The 20,857-nt window shown below is 41.2% G+C and overlaps 1 protein-coding gene and 1 long non-coding RNA gene across 2 annotated transcripts in view; one reads left to right on the forward strand and one right to left on the reverse strand.

The window, feature by feature from the left end:
• The window catches only part of LOC106793185 (dipeptidase 1-like), a 64,901-nt gene that overhangs the window by 41,511 nt on the left and 2,533 nt on the right, over positions 1–20,857 (forward strand). Inside the window, exons 2-7 of the mRNA XM_014759898.1 lie at positions 17,716–18,048; positions 18,126–18,258; positions 18,371–18,559; positions 19,589–19,791; positions 20,416–20,576; positions 20,656–20,785. Coding sequence (XP_014615384.1) covers positions 17,716–18,048; positions 18,126–18,258; positions 18,371–18,559; positions 19,589–19,791; positions 20,416–20,576; positions 20,656–20,785 — 1,149 coding nt within the window. The remainder of the gene's footprint in view (positions 1–17,715; positions 18,049–18,125; positions 18,259–18,370; positions 18,560–19,588; positions 19,792–20,415; positions 20,577–20,655; positions 20,786–20,857) is intronic.
• The window catches only part of LOC106793192, a 45,629-nt gene that overhangs the window by 22,038 nt on the left and 2,734 nt on the right, over positions 1–20,857 (reverse strand). The window lies entirely within an intron of this gene.

The following is a 20,857-nucleotide window of genomic DNA, read 5'->3' on the forward strand; positions in this document are numbered from 1 at the left end:
CCGCTAGCTTTACAATGCGTTCCTTTTTTTTTTCTCCCCCGCCCTCCACCATTCTTTCGCATAAAAATAGATCCCTACGCGCGACGATCTAGGTGCATTCCGAATACTATCAAAACAAAGACATTAAAATAACAACCAACCGAGAGAGAGAGAGAGAGGAAGAGAGAAAGAGAGAGAGAGTTATTTGGCGCTAGTTTTACGCAAAATATGGGATTGATGTAAATTTATGCGCGAGTAAGTATCATTCATTCGTAACCCATCGCACTTTCCACTTCGAATTGTGGTCGTAGTAGTAGTAGTAGTAGTAGTATACCACACCGAATTATAAGTGTCATCGTGAATACATTCTAACGTGTAAAATGTGTAAAACGTGTTTCCAATTTTCTCTAACTTGTTCTCTCTCTCTCTCTCTCTCTATGCATTTTCATTTTCCGATAGAATAATACAGTTTTTTTGTTGTTGTTATTTGCCCTCTTTTATTTCTCTCTTTCTTTCTTTATCTCGACATCTCTCTCTCTCTCTCTCTCTCTCTCTCGGTCGCTCGCAATCGAGCTTTTATCTTAATTGTTCGTCATGTCTATCCGGTTGTCGAGAGCGTTGGTAGTGTGGACGTGCCTTAATAACGACAGTACGACAGGTCGAATGGCAGTAAATCTGCGGAAATACCGTAGGAGAATAACGTCCATTAAAATATTTTAATCAAGCTGACAACTCTTGGGGGTACGAGGTAGGTAGAAAGGAAGGAAGGAAGGAAATTGGGGGTAGGGGAGACCAAAATCGACGTCGACCGTTTAACTTCTTCTTCTTCTTCTACTTCTTCTTCCTTCTACTTCTACTTCTTCTCTTGTTTTTCCTTACTCTCTCGTCTCAAAAGTCTTTGTGCAAGTATTCCTTGATTTTAGCATAGTTCATCGATCGACCGAACTTTCTCATTTAACCCTTTGTACTCGAGAGGTTACTCTCGGTCACCGTTCCTAGGGTAACAACATTTGTTTAGATTTTTATATAAACAAAATCGGTTCGAATGAAGATGAGTTCAGTTTTTCATTCGATAAAATGGCCGGTCATTAATCTGCTGAAAAAGCAGTTGAACAAAATCGTAGAACGAAATAGAACGCGAGTTTAGCTTCTAATCAGAAACATCGGAAATTAGTATTTTTGCGTTCCGACGGAGCGTACTTTAAATTACCATCAATGTAGTTTTCGGCGGTCGTAAGTTAGACAATAGTGAGAGAGAGAGTGCATTGCGATTTGATAGTGACACGTACATATCATAATTAAGCATACTAATTAAGTGTGACACTATGAAGTTGGTAACGTCTCTCTTTGTCCGTTTAACCATGACAAAGCTTTGCCACTATGTAAAATCGCTATTAACCTGTCGCTTTGATCATGCGATACTGAATTGGACCTTTGAAGATGAAAGTACTCATTTTACCTAACCTAATGACGCGTAGAAATTTTAACTAATTACATGGTAATATAATATTATATATGCGATTAATGCTAAATCCTGAATTTACGAATATATATATAATGATCAAAAATTGAGAATATGTCTTTGATCTGAGTGTTGATCCGTTGCTTTAAGACGATTAAATCTCTCTTTCTCGTATTCGATTAATTTGAAATGTATCACTGGGCGAAGAGAAGAGAAGAGAGATCAGAATCAAGGTAAGTGCTTTAGAAAGGTACAAGGCATTTTATTTGATAAGTCGAGGTACGAAACCACGTTTGGGTGTTTTCGATGGTTGGCGTTGTAGGTGACAGGTACGGTGTATAAATTGTCACGGTTTCGTGAAATTTTGATGCTAGGTAACGTGGTCGGTGTGGCCGATGAGGATGCTGGTGGTGGTCTCGCGGTTGTGGACGGAGTTGGTGTTTCGAGGTGTCACCGACAGAAAGAGGCGTACGAATTGCGAGGAAAGAGGCTGGCTGCCTCCACTCCTTTTCTATATTTTCCAAAGACCAAAGAGAAAGACAAGGGCTTTCGAGTAATAATAATCAGAAAATGGAGGCTAGGTTGTTAAGGTATAGACGCGATGCTAGGAGAAAAACAATGAACGGAGGAGAGAAGTATAAAAGGGCCTTTTACCTCTGACGGTCCTTCTCATGAGTATTTAATTACGGCCTCCAGGTGTCTAGGGACGAGGACAGAGGGATCATATCCGAGTATTTATCGCACACCAACTCCCCTGAGAGAGAGTTCGCCAATTACTCTACAAAAGTGACTATTCTCTTTCTACGTGTATAACTCTCTCACTCGTTTCCGTATAACTCTCCGGTAGTATACTAACCTTTACTGCATCGTCCCTTTGAAAGAGCTTAGAATTAGAAAGCAACAAACTCGGTCTATTTTTCTCCCGAAGATAACGGTATCTCGTACGTGGACGGGAATTCGTAGAGAGCGAAACTCGAAAACGAGGGATCTTTGAAAACAGATTACTTCGGTCGAGAGGAAACTAAAGTCTTCTCTTGGCAATGCGCTTTCCTAGGAGCTTTGTCGTGTATGTATACGTAATAGTACGTGGTAGTATATATACCGGTATATAGTAGTATATGTACAATGCACATCTACGTGACGAAGTATCGTCGGAAAGACGTCGCGTAGAGAGACCCTTCGGTTTTCCGCTGTAATACATATCGCAGCTGCGGAATTCCCGATGGCACTTTACTCGAGGCTACGAGAGGCTAAAGTCGTTAGGTGGAAGCGTCGATAGCTTAACGTCTAACAAGATGCTTTGACCGTCCCACGCCTCTCAACTGAGGGGGATATCAAACTTTGTTGCTGCTATTATTTTCAATAAATTTCATCTAAGGCGTATATTTTCCTTACCAGAGAATACATATGTTACCTACCTATAATAGTAGATGTATCCTACAAGATTATCCAAGTTTCCTTCCGTTGGTATCTTATCCGCTCGTTAAGAGCCAGGCTCGCGCGCGCGCGCACGGTAATGACCTTTAATTAAATTAATACTGTAAACGATTACTAAACCCTCTTCCATTAATTTAAACAGTAAATTCCATCTCGAGCAAAAATCTTGAAGGATACGAGTAGAACGCAAAGGTGATTCTCGAGTATTGCTTGACTAAGACCTTTCTCGAGATGGAGCTTCGAAGGTAGGATAGGTCACGAGAAAAGCAAAAGCCAGCACGGCGTTATCGGAAAAGCGGGTTAATCTGCGAGGAGAGAATTCGTCGAACTCGCGAATCCTAAGGGGCTCTACCGACAAAAGACATTGCGCAGCTCGTGGAAACTAATTCGAAAGGATAATTAGCCACCTGCATCACCTGCGCACCTCCCCCCTCCCCCCCCCCTCCTCTTCCCGCTCGACGATGCATTGGGAAACACCAAAAGGGAAGCTCGTCGTTCTAAATGGCAACCGAGCCTGAAAGCAAACTAATCCAAGTTATAGTTCGAACACGTGCGAGTAATCTGCAAAGTGAAAACTCGAAACGACGAAAGCTTTCTCGAGAGGTGGTGTAAAAGGGATGATGAGAAGGGGACGACGGTCCAAAAGGCTACGCTTCTGAAAATTATTCTGTGAAACACCTGAGAGATCGGGCAAACCACTCGGGTCCATCGATTTCAACGCATCGAACCTAGGAAATATAACGTAAGCGATTATCGAGCGCACCTGCCGCTTACCCATCGATCTCTTCGATGTACGAGCTTTCCACGAGTTTTCACCTTCGAAGTAAACATGAATTATTATCAATTCGCTGAGACATAAGGATTAACGCTTCGCAGGATTATTCTTCGCTTTATATTTAGCTTTTATTATATATTTTTTCTGTATAACATCGTTATCAAAAGATCAACGAGTCTCGTCCAATGGAAGAACCTAACAGGTTCTCATTCGTAAACACGAGTTTTCATTTCTACGTCAATTTTAACTGGGTTAGCCGACATTTAACAAACGTTGCTTGCTCGTTCGTTCGTTCGTTCGTTCATTCGTTCGTTCGTTTGTTCGTTCGTTCGTTCGTTCGTTCGTTCGTTCGTTCGTTCGTTCGTTCGTTCGTTCGTTCGTTCGTTCGTTCGTTCGTTCGTTCGTTCGTTTCTCGTTAATGTCGACGATCGTAGTCGTCGGTGACGACGACGTCGCTCGCGAAATTTGATTACCCGAACTAAATTACTATGTAAGTGAATTAACGATGCATCCGTCCTCTCTCTCTCTCTCTCTCTCTCTCTCTCTCTATCTCTATCTATCTATCTATCTATCTATCTATCTATCTATATTTCGCTCTATGAAATAGCAATAATCAGGGCAGACGAAATCAAACGTGCGCTAGGAGACGAGACTGTTCTGTCTCGTAGAATCACCTTTTTATACGGCCGGATATTAACGCGATTGTGCAGCGTAGAAAATCGAGTAAATTATTAATCGAAAAGCGAAGGGTGCTTGCTACCTTCTATCCAAACGTTTCATCATTTTCTTCTCGACGAATCCGATTCGAAATATGCCATTTCCGACCGTCGAAACGACACCGACGAAACTTGCGTTGAATATTTTTCGTTTAAAAACGTTGAGTGAAAAATATATATAATAATACTTTTCCATTCAACTTTACTCCCTCTGGCTCTGTCGAAAATATTCTATGCGTACGTAACAAGTTTCAAAGTCGTTAACAACTCGAAACCGAAGGAGAGAGAGGAGAGAGAGAGAGAGAAATAAAAAATAAAAAGCACGGGTAGAAAGTGCTATAACGTTGGACTCGTAAGATCGTTTGGTAGGTACTTACTTACTTCCATTCTCGTATGCGAATCATCTATTCCACTTTTCCACATCGTATCACGGTCCGTCAAATTTCTATTCTTTCCTTTTAGCTCTATACTTCTCTTAAAGATTCTATTCTAACCGTGCAAGAGCTCGATTACAACTGACACGCAAATCCATAGGATGTTGTACATCTACCACTGCGTATGAAATTCTTCTTTCCTCGAGATATATTAAATTCATACCGGACCATCAAGAAGATAGATTTTTATATATCCGATACTTTAGCTCGTAAAACTGTGTTCCCAATAATCGTATTCTTAGCTCGTAGAAAAATATCTACTTTCCATAGGAAACATTTTCGAAGGGAAAGAAAGATTGGACACGCATTTCGCATTCTGCGAACCGTATATTATATATTTTGATGATAACCAAGAGCCAAAAATGTCGTCGTTACCTTTCCCGTTATCTTTTTTACACCAACCCACGGATTCTTCAATTATTTGTCTGAACTATTTTTCACTTTTATAAGATGATCTCGCTTCGGGAGGATCTTCTGACGCACGCTATACTCCAAACGGGATAAGATTTATGGTCGTGGGAGGAGTCTAAAAGAATTACTAGCGCAGGTGGTGTAACGAGAAACTAGAGTATCCTCCTGAAGGACTTCGATTCAATCGGCCAACAAATGCACCCAAAAGGGATTGCCATTGAAAGTTCATTCCTGCGATCATGCTTTTACGAATAAAATAGGTACTTCGTTAATGATCCATTGAGAAAGAAAAAGAGAAAAGAAAGAGAGAGGGAGAGAAAAATCTTCGTCCCGGATGGTTTTCTGTTCCATCGAAGATGGACTTTTAAAGAAATCAATTCGAGGAAGAGAATCCCGGCGTCCGCAGGGCGGAGATTTTATCAACGAAATCTACTCGGAAGAAAGACTACAAAGGATTACGTACATTAAAGATTATTTCAGAATCTCTGTACTATTTACAAGAGAGAATTGCTATTTTTCGTTTACGCTGAAGAGAGAAAAAAAAACAAAAAAAGAAAAAATACAAAAAGGGACGAAGTTAGAAGGGACAAGCCTGGCTTGATTATAAATTGAAACTCGAGCTAGTGGTAGAGGAAGACTCTGCTTTTTTTTCGTATTTCGTACGAATGCATAAAGCTAAAGTCAAAAGGTACCGGCTTGTAGTGGACGTGTCTCGAAAGATAAGCTCAGAGAGGGATACTGAGGGGAAATGAGGAATAGAAGAGAGAGAGAGAGAGAGAGAGAGAGAGAGAGAGAGAGAGAGAGAGTAATCGGTCTGGAAAGAATGGACTTAATTATCTACCATAGATGATAATTCCGCAGTCGAGTGAATATGTATGGTTTCCGTTTTGATAGCACAAAGGACAGAGAAGAGAATCCTAAATCAGAGTAGTGGGCAAAATGATTAGGTTTCGTGGATCTTTTGAGAAATGTAACTCAAAGCGAACCGAACAAACCAGGACACGCAGTGTGTGCTTGCACTGGCGACGGGTACGGAAGAGGAACAGCAACGACCACCATTCAGGAATTCTCTCATTCTCTTTTTCTCTCTCCTCTTCCCATTTTCGTTTTCCTTGTCCGTGGACGCATACCAGTATACCATAAGCGTGTATCGCTTCTAGGGAAAGTTTCTAACGAGCCAACCGACGGAGTTTCCGTCGTTATTGATGTAAATCAGACACAGGATTATAATTTAATCTACTGGCAGCCACGTCGTCGTCGTCTCCCTGGAGTTCGCAACTTGCACGGTCCCTCATTATCGGTCCGTGAGTTTTAATAACTTGAAACGACTAAATTAAAGAAGAACCTCGGTTTGTAGTCCCTTCCGACACAGATAAGGAGAAGAATTTTTATCTACTTTGAAGTGGGTGGATATCCAAAAGGAGGGGGGAGTGGGGTAAGTAAGGAAAGGCTTCTTTACGATGACGCTGGCGGAGTACTCCTAGAAGAATAAGAATAAAAAGAAGAAGATGAATAAAGAAGGAAGAAGAAGACGCGAGATCGTAAAATGTTATAAGACATTTGAATGTAAATAGGTGGCAAGGCACGTCCGAAAACCGAAAACACGTCTCGGTGGTATCGACTTTTGAGTCGCCGTTTGTCATCGGTACACCGCGTACACCCCGTCGCTAGCTAGCCCGAGGGTTTTCCTTTTTCTATCATGAGAGAGTGAGAGAGTGAGAGAGAGAGAGAGAGAGAGAGAAAGAAGCAAAGAAGAATATCCCAAGAGAAAAGAATTTTCCTCGTCATAGGTGCCCTTACCCAGCGTTACGAAATGACTTTCTTCGAAAAAAAAACTTGGTTACCCTCTTAAAACTCTACCCGGTCGGTACTTTATTTTCTTCTTCATAAATATATAACTATTTATATGATAGGTGCATGTATATCAAGTTTAAAAGAGACAATATGGACGATGGGGAAAATGCAAAAGGAAAAAGAAATGTTCCTTCCTTTCGAAACGGTGGCCGTAAGGGGGTGAATCGATTTATCCGTTAAACGTTTCTCTTCTTGCTTAAAGCCATATCACTGTAGTTCTCTTGCGGTAGAGAAGTCGAGAAAATTAACTAGTGTGTAGAAAAGAGAAAAGGTGAAGAAGAAGAAGAATAAGAAGAAGAAGAAGAGGAGAGAGGTTATTCGAGGACCAAAGCTTCGAGCAAAAAGATACGATCGAGTCCTCTTTGGAAAATCGTTCTTCATTATCATGAACACACACAAGCGGTAATGTCCTCTCGAAAGGGAGGAACCTTAATCGTCTACTATTCCTTTACCACCACTACTATTCTATTCTACTCTTTCTCGATCGAGATTTTGCCAGTGTATTTGGCGAGCATCGAGTCGTAGGATTTAATTGGAACTACTTGGGAAAGAATAACTTTTGAAGCGGGACATATCGGATACTCGTAATTTAACCTAATGGCAGCAAGGAATAGGAGGAATAGCCGTAAAGTCTCCGTTTTTCAGTAAGAGTATCATCGCGAGAGGAATTATTTACGTGTCCTCCTACGGAAGGAAAAGAAGAAGGAGGAAGAGGAGGGTAGTGGTGGTTTGTCGCGCTCCGTAGAATAGAAAGGACAGAAAATGCAAACAAGGAGAATAGCATTGAATATAGCGCGGCAGAGTCGAGATAGTAGACACATTCACGCACATAACGCATACATATACACTGGTGCTGCATTAAAAAGTAGGAACTTCCTGTGCTTGGTGGTGGTGCTGCCGCAGGAATCCATTCCGGGCACTGCAAGCACTGCGTTTCGGAGCTGGAGCAGCAGCGGGGATTACAAGTTTGGTCCATTAAAAACGGTTGTTGCCATCGTCCAGCACTCCCCGTACACCCTCTGGTCTCGCGATCTTCCCCGTTAAACCTCCGCCCCCCCAGGCTGCTCCATCCACCTACATAACGGGTACTTGCTGTAACTGCAAGGATACACGAACAAGAGCAAGTATCGTTTCACTTTTACGAGCATACGTAGGTAATACCTACGTACGTCTGTAAATCTGGCTAACCAAAGAAAAACTCAAGCGTTCTCGTCGTTAGTACTTTTATTTTGCGCTCATTTAACCACCACCCATTCGTTCGTTCATCCCGACAAATCGGAGATAGATAGAGAGAGAGAGACACGTCGGTCGTTAGATCAAAGTAACATCGGCACCTCTTAGTGGCAGTCGAAGGATCGATTTGATTAAAGGAACTTTAGCTCGGTGGTTGACCCTAGGAACACTTGGCAAACGCATTAAGAAGAGGGTATACCGGAACGATTCTGTTAATTTCCAATTATCGAAGGGTACGACTGTCGAGCGGACCATTTGGAGAGGCGTAATTTCGAAGGAGGTATGCAGCTGGTTAGGTTAGCGGGCATTAATCACGAGGTTTGGTACGACGAGCACCGAGCGTATCGCGCACCACCGGTACCTCGGAAACGTCGATGCCGGCTGCATTGTTAATCCTCCTGCTCGGCAGAACGTAGTAGAGTATCCTTGCCAAGGAATGCAGTACGTATGCTGCAGGTATACCTAACATACATTTGGATGCGCGAACTTAATGCATGAGGGAGATAGAGAGTACAAAGGCCAAAGTAAACCAATGGAAACGTAGTTAGTTACTTACATACTTGCGATGAATGATATACAATGAATCCTGGATAGTAATATAGAAGAAATTTCTTTAATTTCCTATTGGAAACGTAGGTTGGTTCGATGGGTAGTAGATAGGAAGGAAACATCGGGAATACTGTATGCGAATCGATAGACGATAATCCAAATTCAATGGCGAATTCTGGCTTAAGCATCGGCAGTCGTGCGATCTAACGCGATCGTGCGCTACTGTTGCCCATTTACGAGCAGGCTTTTCCGTAAAAAGGGAACTTAGAATGTGTAATGTTTGTGTAATATCTAAGAAAGTCTGTACAAGTACGACGGCGCAACCTCTTTTCCCGGCGGATCCGTCCAACGTGCCTGGAATTCGGCGGTGAGCTTTTCGAGCGTATCAAGTAAGAAGTTCGCTCTTATATACGGGGTGATACAACCCTTTCGGTTCTTCGACTGCCAAGCCCTACTCTCTTTCTCTGTTTTCCCTTATATTACGTTGTCGAATTATTCTACTTTTACAACGTCCAAACTTTCGCTAAAGTACTAACTTCCGTTTGGTGTGTGGTCTTTAAAATATCGCAAATTTTCTAACGACGATGCGAGCCTTACTCTTTTTTACGACAATCGTAAAAAGAAACAGTTAGGTGTTGGTTCTGCGCATCGCCCTGTTATTCCGGGGGACCAGGCTGGACGCACACCTTGTATAACACCTACATACGTGCCTCGCTACTTCTTCTCCGACTTTACGGAACGTAACAAAGCCATGTAGGATTCAGCTGGAAGAAATATGGCCGGTAAAGGTGGAATACGCGATGTGCATCGCGTGCCTCCTCTAAAATCCTTCTCTCTCTCTCTCTCTTGTTAATACGAATTTTTTGTATCTTACAAAATTTAACGTCGGACGGTTGAATTTTTTACATTGATACACGAGAGAATAGAAACGTGTTCTTGTTTTAATAATCTCACCATTGGTAATTAGTTAAGGAGGACTGTACGAATCAAATATCATTCGATAAAACATCAGAAGCACAAATAATACCTTAATAAGGTGGTTGCTTGAAAATAAACGTAAACGTATCGCTTTGCGCATAGAGAATCTCTCTCTCTCTCTCTCTGTTAGTTACCGCAAACGTTTGTCCCAAAGGCTTAGCCTAGTTTCAAGCATTATTATCGTTTCGTCGGCACAACCTTCTTGCCTCCGCTCGACAACGACGAAATTTCTCGTTAGCCGACACGGTAACGAGGGAGAAGATTCGTCTCCGGGGTTACCCACTGGCGTAGCTCTCGCGAATCTCGGCCACTCCTTCTTCCTTCCTTCCTCCTTCCTTCCTTCCTTCCTTCTCTTTCTACTTTTGCCTCGTTCCTTTTCACAGAGAGCCACTCACTGACTTTTGCATTAAGAGCGTCGAGTGTCCGAGAACACTCGTAGAACAACTCGTGAAAGCTGCTGCTACTGCACGGAAAGATTCAACAAAAATAAAAAGAAGATTCTCTCTCTCTATCTCTCGGTGTCTATTTCCTTCTCATTCCGCCGAGGCAACTTCGTTTTCGCGAATTTTCGTCGCCACGACGAGGACGGCAACGCTTCGTTTTCAACGAAGAAGTAGGCTAATTGACACTCGTACGATCGCATGTAACACCACGGAAAAATGTTTAAAGAGATCGTAGGAGTCACGTGTTCTCTCTCTCTCTCTCTCTCTCTCTCTCTCTTTGTATTAAAAAGCAAAGCAAGCAACAAGTAATCCCGGTTCATCGTAGTTATCCTCGAGGATAAAGTAAGAAAAATAAATCATAGGATTTGTAAAGTTCAATGACCTCTTTCTCCCATCTCTTTCGTAGCTTTGCAACGACCAACGGGATCTATTTAATATTAGATGAACGAATGGAGCGAAACACGCGCACTTTACCAATATTATCTACTCTCTAAAGTTCGTGTATACGTAGATAGAAACCTGCAGAATATTAGAGGAACGTCTTCATTACCGTTTCATAAATAATAATACGTTTTGCAATTGCAGACATAGATATAACGGTAACGCTCAGAGGTGGAAGTGTTGGTGTTAGGTGTGGGCGAGAAAGGGTTAGAGAGTAAGTACTAATGCTTTTGCAGATGTCGCTATACCTACCATCGACTACAACCAACGTTTGCTTCGGACTAACCTTCTTACTCGGTCTATTAATAATCCAAACTACGTGTAGATTATTACTAACATTCCCGTAATACGTTACCTTCGTAAATCTTTCCTTTCGACCGGGGCTTTATTCGTTAATTGAATAAATATATGTATATTGGTACGCGGATATGTTAAAAACAAAAAAAGAAAATAATAAAAATGAACGAGATTATATTTTTCCTTACGGTTGGGACCTGGGTTAAAACGCCAGGTGTATTAGCTCGTAGTCGGGTTGACATTAGAGTTAATCGAACACAGCTTGTCTTTATACCACGACGTTCTTCTTCTATCCTAACTTTTGCTCTCAAGAGTAATTTCCTCGCGGGCAAATGCTACGGTTAACTTTGCATTCGTCCACCTTTACAAAGGGTTTCTATCTTATGCTGAAACCTTGTTAGTTCGAGTTATTCTCGAGAATATCAAGTAATACGCATCATTAGCCATTCCTTTTTTACTCGCTATCGTTTCAAACAGATTCGTCGTTAGCCCCTTGATCCAAAACCACGAAAGTATAATTTTTCGATAGTGCGATAGTCGATTGTAATCGTTTACAACGAAGCTTTTTACAGTATATCCAACACACTTAAATACTTTTATCAAAAGGATCCTTTTGATCTCTAACACGATGAATAAACAATATCCAAAGAGAGAGAAAGGTGGATCGAAAGAGGAAGACAATGGACGGAAACGCCATTGGTCTAGAATGGAAAGGTTAAGACGGACTTTGACGATATCTCAAGGTAAGAAATTTATCGGAATCCCGGTTTGTTGTAGCCCCCAAGCGCTTTCGACAAAGTTCCACCGAACGAATTTCTCTAACTCCTGGAAGACAGATACGATTTCTTAGATTTGATACCCACCCAAGTCTCATAGTAGTTGCCATTCAAAACTATCCCGACACGGATCAGGGACTGCCAAAGTCCCTTTTCCTTTGAGACAAGATTTTCAAAAAGATCTCCAAAAGGATCGAACCTTTGAAATGAAGTGAAATAAAGATAAACGCCATAATATTTTACTATCAACGTCCGAATGCTTCTTCGATGAAATATATATTTCACCGAGTATTATTTCCTCCCTACACTCTGTCACTGTATTTCGTGGATTATTTAACTTTGTTAAACAGCGCAAACGGGCGCGCGACGATTCCATTCATTTGTGCCGAACGAATTACGCGGATCGAAAATAGTTGGGAAAATATTTTCATTGCGATATCGAAGCGTTTTCTTTTTTTCGTTTTTCCTATGATAGAAATATTTGACTTTATTTTTATCTCAAAAGTGTATGCAAACAGAAAATAAAACTCGTTCAACGATTTAATTTCAATAAAATCATTTGCCTCCGACATGTTACGAGATAGAAAGAGAACAAAGTAATAAAATAATTGTAATTTTTTGTATAAAATCATCAAAGTCCAAACGAAGCATAGTCATGGGCAAACGCATATTTTTCGGACGGATAAAAGAATGTTGATTGTAAACGAAAAAGTTTCCCCACAAAAACTAACATTTATTATTTCTCCTTTGTCGGAAGAGAATACGGATTAACCTTGGCAGTGTAATATAATTAAAATCGTTTCATTAAACTTCGTATCGCGTGATTAGAGTGGAGTGTTGTGCTAGAGGGGCTCCAAAATAATACGATTCAACGCAGGTAGACGTAGTCGGCTTGTTAGGCAACTAATTACCGACGACAAACGAGGATTGCCTTCTGAAAAAAAGAAGCGAAAAGATACATACATACATACATTACAAGTGTCTACGTAGTACATATGCATAGGTACAAACCGGTTAAACTTTTAGCTGGAGTTTTAGTTGCGAATGCAGACTGTAATCCGCTGGGGTTAACTAAATCGAAGCTTACAAGCTATTCGATGAAAAGAGGGAGCTTGTAAATCTTTGGTCGCTTTTTGACTGAGGAAAAAGAAAAAAAAAAGGAAAGCAACAGAGCCGGTTATGGTGGTTGGTACCTGCTCGAGGATATAAGATCAATAAGGTTTAACGCGAGTTCCCGGAGTATCGCGGGAGTAGATTACGGCAAATTATTCGTCCCCGCGTCGTTGAATACTCATTCGTATTCCACTTTCATCGTAGGCATAGAAAAGTTTTCTCGTTGTCGTTGTTATTCTATGAGAAAGCACGTTCCCACGATATTTCGACATAGCAAGATAATAGAAGCAACATTAACGGCACGTACCACTACTACTACCTGTTCTATCGAGCCGTGCAACTTTTACCCGTGGAAGATTTGTTTGTAGCCTCGTTCGCTAACATATTTCACATCGCGTACGGCACATAGCGTTCGTTACGCCCTTGATAATAAACTTTGCTCCCCTGTGTATCCGAAAGCTTGTCGCGAACGTTCTCTCCAACTCGTAAAACTATCTGTTAACCCGATTTCTGCTGCCCCACTACCCGCACCCCCATCAGACTCGGCTGATATAATTAAAGGGGGAGAAAAAATTTGGCTCGGTTTAATAGAAGACGGAGAGTGCCGAGAGTTGCTAGTCCAGCAGTCGTTGATTTTTCAGATTTCCAAATCGATAAAGGGACGACGACGACGACGACGACGACGACGACGAATCGATGGTCAGAGGAAATAGTTCGTTCGTTCGTTGGTTCGATCGATCGAACGAACGAATCTGCCCTTTCCTTTCCGCCAGTCGTTTTCCAAACTCTCCTTGATTTACGATAATCCAGTGGGTAGTCGAAGCCCGGAACATAAATAGGATAGAAGCCAACAACCGAAGAAAAAGGAAGAGAAACGAGCACGCAAAATATTTCCAATCGGAAAGTTTTCGCGCCAAAAGTTTGCACATCTCCGCTACACCTAACCCGTATTCGTCCTACGTTTGTCGTCGAGTGGGCGATGAATCGCATGAATCTTTTCCGTCCTTGAATCTAACGAAATTTCAGCATATTTCCTACAGAAAAGTTCCTCAACAGTTTTATCATTTTTCGACTCGAGGACCTTTTCTTCGGGGACAAATATCTGTGTGTATGTGTGTGTGTGTACAGGCATGTATAGGATATACATTCAAATACCTGCACGAGGACAAATAAAAGAAAGAAATTCGAGGATACTCCGAGAAATCGAGGATACTCCGAGAAATCGAGTCTCGCGTAAGCTCGGTTTTATGTTGAAATGTTGCGAGTTAAAGTATCGATACATCCAAAGTAGTTTAGGAAAAAGAGTCAAATCTTTTTCCAAGGGCGCGATAATCTACGATAACCGTAAGTCATAACTGTCACGTAACACAGTCACGATTCTACTTTTCGACGACACGAATATCAGGCTCGTAAAATTGAAAGCACAGGAAGCACAGGAGTACGCCACGAAGAAATAACAGTTTAGGGGTTGAATATTTCTCTCCCTCTCTCTCTCTCTCTCTATCGGTCATAACAATTTTATTTGGGATCCGTGGGGTGCTATTAAGTGTGCCTTCAAAAGCCTGATCTCTCGCACACTGAAAAGTATATATGCATATCCGTATCTACGCTTGTAAACTGGCAAGCAAAGCTTTCTTGTATGACGAATGAACATCGAACATGTAAGTCAGAAGCGCATTTATGTTCGAGCGCGTGGTCGCGTCTATAATAAACGAGCGAAACGTTGGCATAGTTCGGTATACAATATCCACCATAAACGGACCTTTTCACATGCTGCTCACTCGACCAATTATGAAACAGTAGCCCGCGTAAATCCCACCCCATTCATGACCTTAAAAGCTTTTCCCCGCGAACAAAGAGCATCATCCTCGACGCTTTGCATTTTATTATCACTTGTATTTTTCTATTACTTTTCCATGTTGTTATCGTGCTCGCTCCTGCTTTTATTCGATTATTTTATTACGCGTTAGAGTACTCCTCCCGCTCGATTTAATGCGATTTCGAAGGATTCCTGATTAATACTGATTAAAGGAAAGATCGAAGATATTTTTTTCGGTTGCATTTTATTTGCTTTTACGCCCGCGCACCCCATCTATAAACGGAACGAACAGAAATAGATTACCTTATCTGTCGAGAGTGATAGAGGAACCGATGGAAGATTTATTTCACCCTTTCCCACGGAAATGTTCCCATTACGAGCACGGCTATCTTCCACGGGGGTACGACGCGCGCGCGCGCGCGCATACGTTTTCGCCATCCATCCCATCCCGTCCTATAACCAAGCGCAGTCGAATTTTTAGCCAAGAAATTTATTTCAAAACAATTCGACCGAATATCGAAAGCCCCTCCACCCTCCTCCTACGGATTAGAAAGTCTGCGTTTTATGATTATGGATCGGCCGATAAAATTATTCTACTCGTAAAATCGATGATAAACAATTCTACAAACTTGATTCGTTGATAAAGAGAGAAGGGAAGAAAATTCTACTAAGAACTTTCCCTATTTCGTTAAAGCATCAAAAACACTGGAGAAAGAGAGATGATTAGATTAAATTCAATTCTCGAGTTTCGATCAACTACAGGGACGTCTTATTTAAGGGTATACTTATCGCGAAATTCGTCATCCCCATATCTTTCCTCCCTCCTTATTGTCGGCCTTCAAAATTTCTCCCATTGTATTGAAAACTTTCGAACGCGACGAGTCAAATTAGTCGTCTTCGTCGATAATAATCTTATCTCGTGTACAGAATATAATATACTTGTTCTCCTTATTTTCGAATGGTTCGTCAAGACACTCGTCTCTTGAAAATTTTTCTCCCACGTCTAATGAAAATCGTGCGAAACACGAAGGTGCATTAAACCGTGAACGTTGTTGTACGGTTTTAACAATGCACCGGCATTGAGGAGAATCGAAATAGAAAAGAAAAAGAAATAAATAAAGAAATAAAGAAAGAAGGAATGAACGGAAGAAACGTAGAAACTCGTTAAAATTCTAAAGGAGAATTTAATGCGCTTGGCTAACTCCTCGAATACTCGAGGAGCATGCGCCTACGAACGATTTTGATAAACAATTGATCCTTCTCTAATACTGCCAACCCGTAGATTGAACAATTAATTATGAAACGGGCAATATCAGTTGTCGTGGCTATGGAAACAAAATATTCAATCGGGGCTGCTTGCTGGAAGCCATCTGCTAACCATTGAACGTTGCCAAAGTTATTGGTTCAAAAATTCAATGGCAAATTTTTCGGAAACGCTCGATATCTGTAAAACTGCGAACGGTGTCGTTTAATTGTGCATTGTCTCGTATCACTTGTTTTCCATCTCGTACAGTACTTACTTTTCATTCCAGCGAAATTTAAGTTTTTACCAAGTTGCTCACACACCCTTAAACGTTTCACGCTATCGTATTACGCGAAAAGTACACACCATAGTGAGAACCTTCAAAATTTCTCTTACTTTTCTCCCTTCTTCTCTTTTTCTTACTTTTCTCTCATTTCCTTTTTTTCTTTTCGCGCGTTTGTTATCCTTTTTTCTTTTCCTTTTATTTTTTCTCTTTTAGAGACGTTTACTCGCAGGCGTCACTTTTCTCACGCTATCCGTGTCTCTCTCTTTCTCTCTCTCACACACACACACACACACATACTTTCTAGCAGCTCGAAACAGAACGTAGATCTCAAAAGAGGAGCTCGCCAGATTCTCTTCGTACTCGAACTTTTCATTCAACTGGCCTTCGACGACGAAGCCGTGGAAGAAAACATAAACCCGGGCTAAAGTGCAGCGAAATACGATATGCGAAAAGTTTTCGAAAACTTTTCTGCCTTCCTCTCTCTTACCCAACTTTGCCGAATGGTGTGGTGTGACCATTTCGTTGCTACGAGTATAAAACCATGAAAAATTACGTGCTAAGAATTCTCTCTCTCTCTCTTTATTTCGATTTTAACGTTAATTTTTACGAAGAAGAAGCATTATACTTCATCCGGTTGCCTTTTTTTTTCTTTCTCTATTTTTCTTCTTCTTATTTTATTTTATTTCAACTTTTTATCTATAAAGTCTGTAAAGGTTATACGTATATCTCTGGAGTGTATACTCGACGTTATAATTTCCTCCCCAGCGAATTCGATCCATCATTCCGTCGAATAAGAGGAGCTGCATCAAACCAAGGCTTTGTCTTCCGAGTCTCGCAGAAAAGCCATGATCGTCTAGAATGTCTTCTATGCAATCGTTGCATCGAAGGAAACGATATACTTAAACCTTGACAAAGCCACATCATTCTTCCCGGATTCGATTCAATAATCAAGCACGATCCCTTTTCTGTAGTTAGATAGATACGAAGGGTTATATCAATTTCTATTCGATTATTGGGAAAGTATGAAATCCGAGGTAAAGTAGTTACTTACTCTCCCTCCTATACCTTTTTTCGTTCGTTGATATAAAAAAAAAAAAAAAAAAGAAAAGAGAGAAACTTTTCAATAAGTTCGCAAATGGAACGGTAAATTATTTCTCCCGTTTTCTTTTCTCCGGCACACATCTCGCGTTCCTCGTCGTCGTCGTCGTCTGTTCCTCTGGGAATATAAAGAATATATAGGAGGGAAAACGATAGAGGGAAATCAATGGTGGTAGTATACGCGCTGTCCGAGATTTAATCTACTTGCTCGAGTAAATCCTTAGAACCTATTGCGAATCGTTTCCCTACGCGACCTATTGTTTCCTCGGAATCAAACCGTTCCGTATATTACAGATAAATTAACATAATTTTTGATCAATGTAATATCTTAAAAATGTCGCGTAACAATCAATCGATCGACATTGTTTCAGAGTGGCGGACAAAGCGGTGTCTGGATCGTGAGCGTGATTATACTGTCGATTGGCAGTTGGGTTGGCAGAGTTGGACCGCAACCAGCGGATAGCGACCTTGCCTCGTCCTTAACAACTCCGCGAGAGAGACTCGAAGTAGTACGACAAATTCTAACGGAGGTACCGCTGATCGACGGACACAATGACCTACCTTGGAATATCAGAAACTTTGTCCACAACCAGTTGGCTGATTTCGACTTCGACAAGGATCTCAGGCAAGTCGCACCGTGGAGCAAAAGCAATTGGAGTCAAACGGACTTGGTCAGATTGCGACAAGGCATGGTCGGTGGTCAGGTATTATCGGATTTTCTCTACTACCCCTTTTGTCCTTCCCTTTTCTTCAATAACAAGGTTATTCACGTCGACCGTAGTTTTGGGCCGCTTATGTGCCATGCGATTCTCAGCATCTTAACGCCGTCCAGCTGACTCTCGAACAGGTCGATCTTATAAAACGACTTATAGAAAAGTACTCCCAACAGATGCAATTTGCCGCATCGTCCAAAGGTCTGTCTATATTATTCATAATTAATAATTTACGAATACTATATATTACTCGTGTATTATCGCAAATAACGAAATGATTTTTAATCGTTATCTTTGTTCATTGGACTCGCAGAAATTTTAGAAGCTCACGAGAGAGGCAGAATAGCTTCGCTAATAGGCGTCGAAGGTGGACATAGTCTGGGAAGTAGTCTAGCCGTTTTAAGAACTCTTTATCATCTCGGCGTAAGATATTTGACGCTGACGCACAGGTGTAACACACCCTGGGCTAAAAGCTCCACCGCCGAGGAGGACGACGAGGACGGTGAGTCAAAGATTTCCACGAAGGGAAGAAAATAAAAAGGGAAGAATCTTTCTTAGTTCTCTTTCGATTTGATTTGAATTTATCACCGTTCCGAATCTCTCTTTCTCTCTATTTCAACTAGACGATCGATAATAACAGTATCCATAGATAAAACGGCAACGAATAAAACGAGGCAAATTGATGAATTACATTTGAAATTCCGCGCGAATTCCCGGAAATTCAATTCGAAACGATAAAATATGTTTGAAGCGTAACGGAGGACGATGGGAAATGGAGTAACGCGATTTAAAAAAAAATTAATCACTCTTCGTCCATAATCTCTCATGCGCGATCGATCAATACCATCGGGAAATCCTCTCGGGTGAATTTGCGAATACGATTTGAGGAGGAAATACGAAAGGAAAAAGAGAAAAAACGAAAATGGAGAGAGAAAGAGAAAGAGAGAGATAGAAAATGCGAATGAACAGATATGCTTTTCATAATCAATCTCTCATATCGTTGTTAATATCGGATCAAACTGAAAAGTAAAAGAGATGAAAGGGTGCACGAAGAGGAGAAGGCAACTATCGCAAAGATATATAGAAGCTCTTAGACTCCAGGGTGCAGACTCATTGTCATACTCAAAGTGTTGACCGCGTAAACTATCCTTCAACAAACTAAACAGATGGTAATCCGAGGGTGCTAGAGATCCTCCGAGCTATAAACAGGATGGAAGAGAACAGTCCATCCCCCATGGCTGCGGTTGTCTCCTCAAGTGCCCCTAAGCAACACGAGTATATGGTTTTATGGCACCCGCTATACACAATGTCTGGTTAAATGTTGCCAAAGTGCGCTACACAAACTTCTCCTAAGACTCTATCTTCCTTCCTTTCCTCATAAAGAAACTAAGAGATCTATTTTGGTCCTTTGTACTTATGCATGCACTCTTCTCTTTTGTAGAAATTTATTCACCGAATTGATTCTCCCTCTCTCTTCCACTTTGGTGCATGTTATTTTTAATTAACCTACTCCTTTTATTCTCGTTCGCAGGAGGAGGTCTAACGGCGTTCGGCAAGGCCGTGGTGCGAGAGATGAATAGACTAGGCATGCTGATAGACCTCAGCCACACAGCCAGAGCAACAATGAGGGATGCCCTGAAAGCGACCAAAGCACCTCTGATCTTTTCACATTCCTCGGCCTTTGCCATTTGTAATTCCTCGAGAAACGTGCCCGATGACATTTTAAAACAGTTGGTAGGTCGACGATATCGAGATAATATTGCTTCGTTGCTACCTTTTCCTTACGTATTTCATTTTACGTCTTTCTCTCTCTCTCTCGTTCTCTTTTCTTTCCTACATCCGACACCTCTCTTAGCCTTTTAATTTACACCTCTGAAAAATAATTATTCTCGCTCTTTTAAAGATACGACGTTACTTTTCTTCGATCCCTCCGCGTTCTCTCCTCTCCCCCTCCCCCTCATCATTCCCTTTTCTCTCTCGGGAATAGATAATTATCTTTGCTCCTCGGCATCCAGAATTCCAATGGTTTGAAACAATTACCAGCGACGATTCCTTTCTATTGTCGAGTTTTCTGCTCCATTAAAGTAAGAATCCTCTCCTAGCCGACCTCGTTAAGAAGCAAATTAACAGGGACCAAAATTAACGGCTCCATCCACCTGAAACACGGTGGTATAATTGTAACTGCGGATAACAAACCGCTCTACTCTAGTTGTACCGGCCATCGCGACCGATAATTTTCTTATCTTTCATTTAGTATCGCTCATTAAAATCGTATTACTTTTCCTTTGATTATTACCAAGTTCTAAGATAGACGTATACGATATAAATATGTATCAACCTCGTATTGTATTTTTTTAGGCTAACAACGGGGGATTAGTGATGGTGACATTTTATAATTATTTCGTCAAGTGCGGTCCCGAGGCAACTATATCCGACGTGGCAGAACATATTTATTATATTAGAAATCTTATCGGCGTCGATCATATCGGAGTAGGTGGTGACTTCGATGGTATCAACAAGTACGTCTCGATATTATTTTATTATCATATTAAAAGATAATATACATATTCGTTTATTCATTTGATCGTTTTATCGTAGAACACCGAGGGGTCTCGACGACGTTTCCAAATATCCCGAATTGTTTGCAGAACTTCTTCGCAGCGGCAAATGGAGCGTACGCGATCTGAAGAAGGTGGCCGGTTTAAATTTACTGAGAGTCTTCAGAAAGGTAATAATCCGTTATGAGTGTTGGCCACGTTTAATATTAGTTTGAAATTATTATTATTATTATTATTATTAT

This window comes from Polistes canadensis, unplaced genomic scaffold (assembly GCF_001313835.1).
Source record: "Polistes canadensis isolate GaletaPanama2010 unplaced genomic scaffold, ASM131383v1 scaffold_12, whole genome shotgun sequence".
Lineage (NCBI taxonomy): Eukaryota > Metazoa > Arthropoda > Insecta > Hymenoptera > Vespidae > Polistes > Polistes canadensis.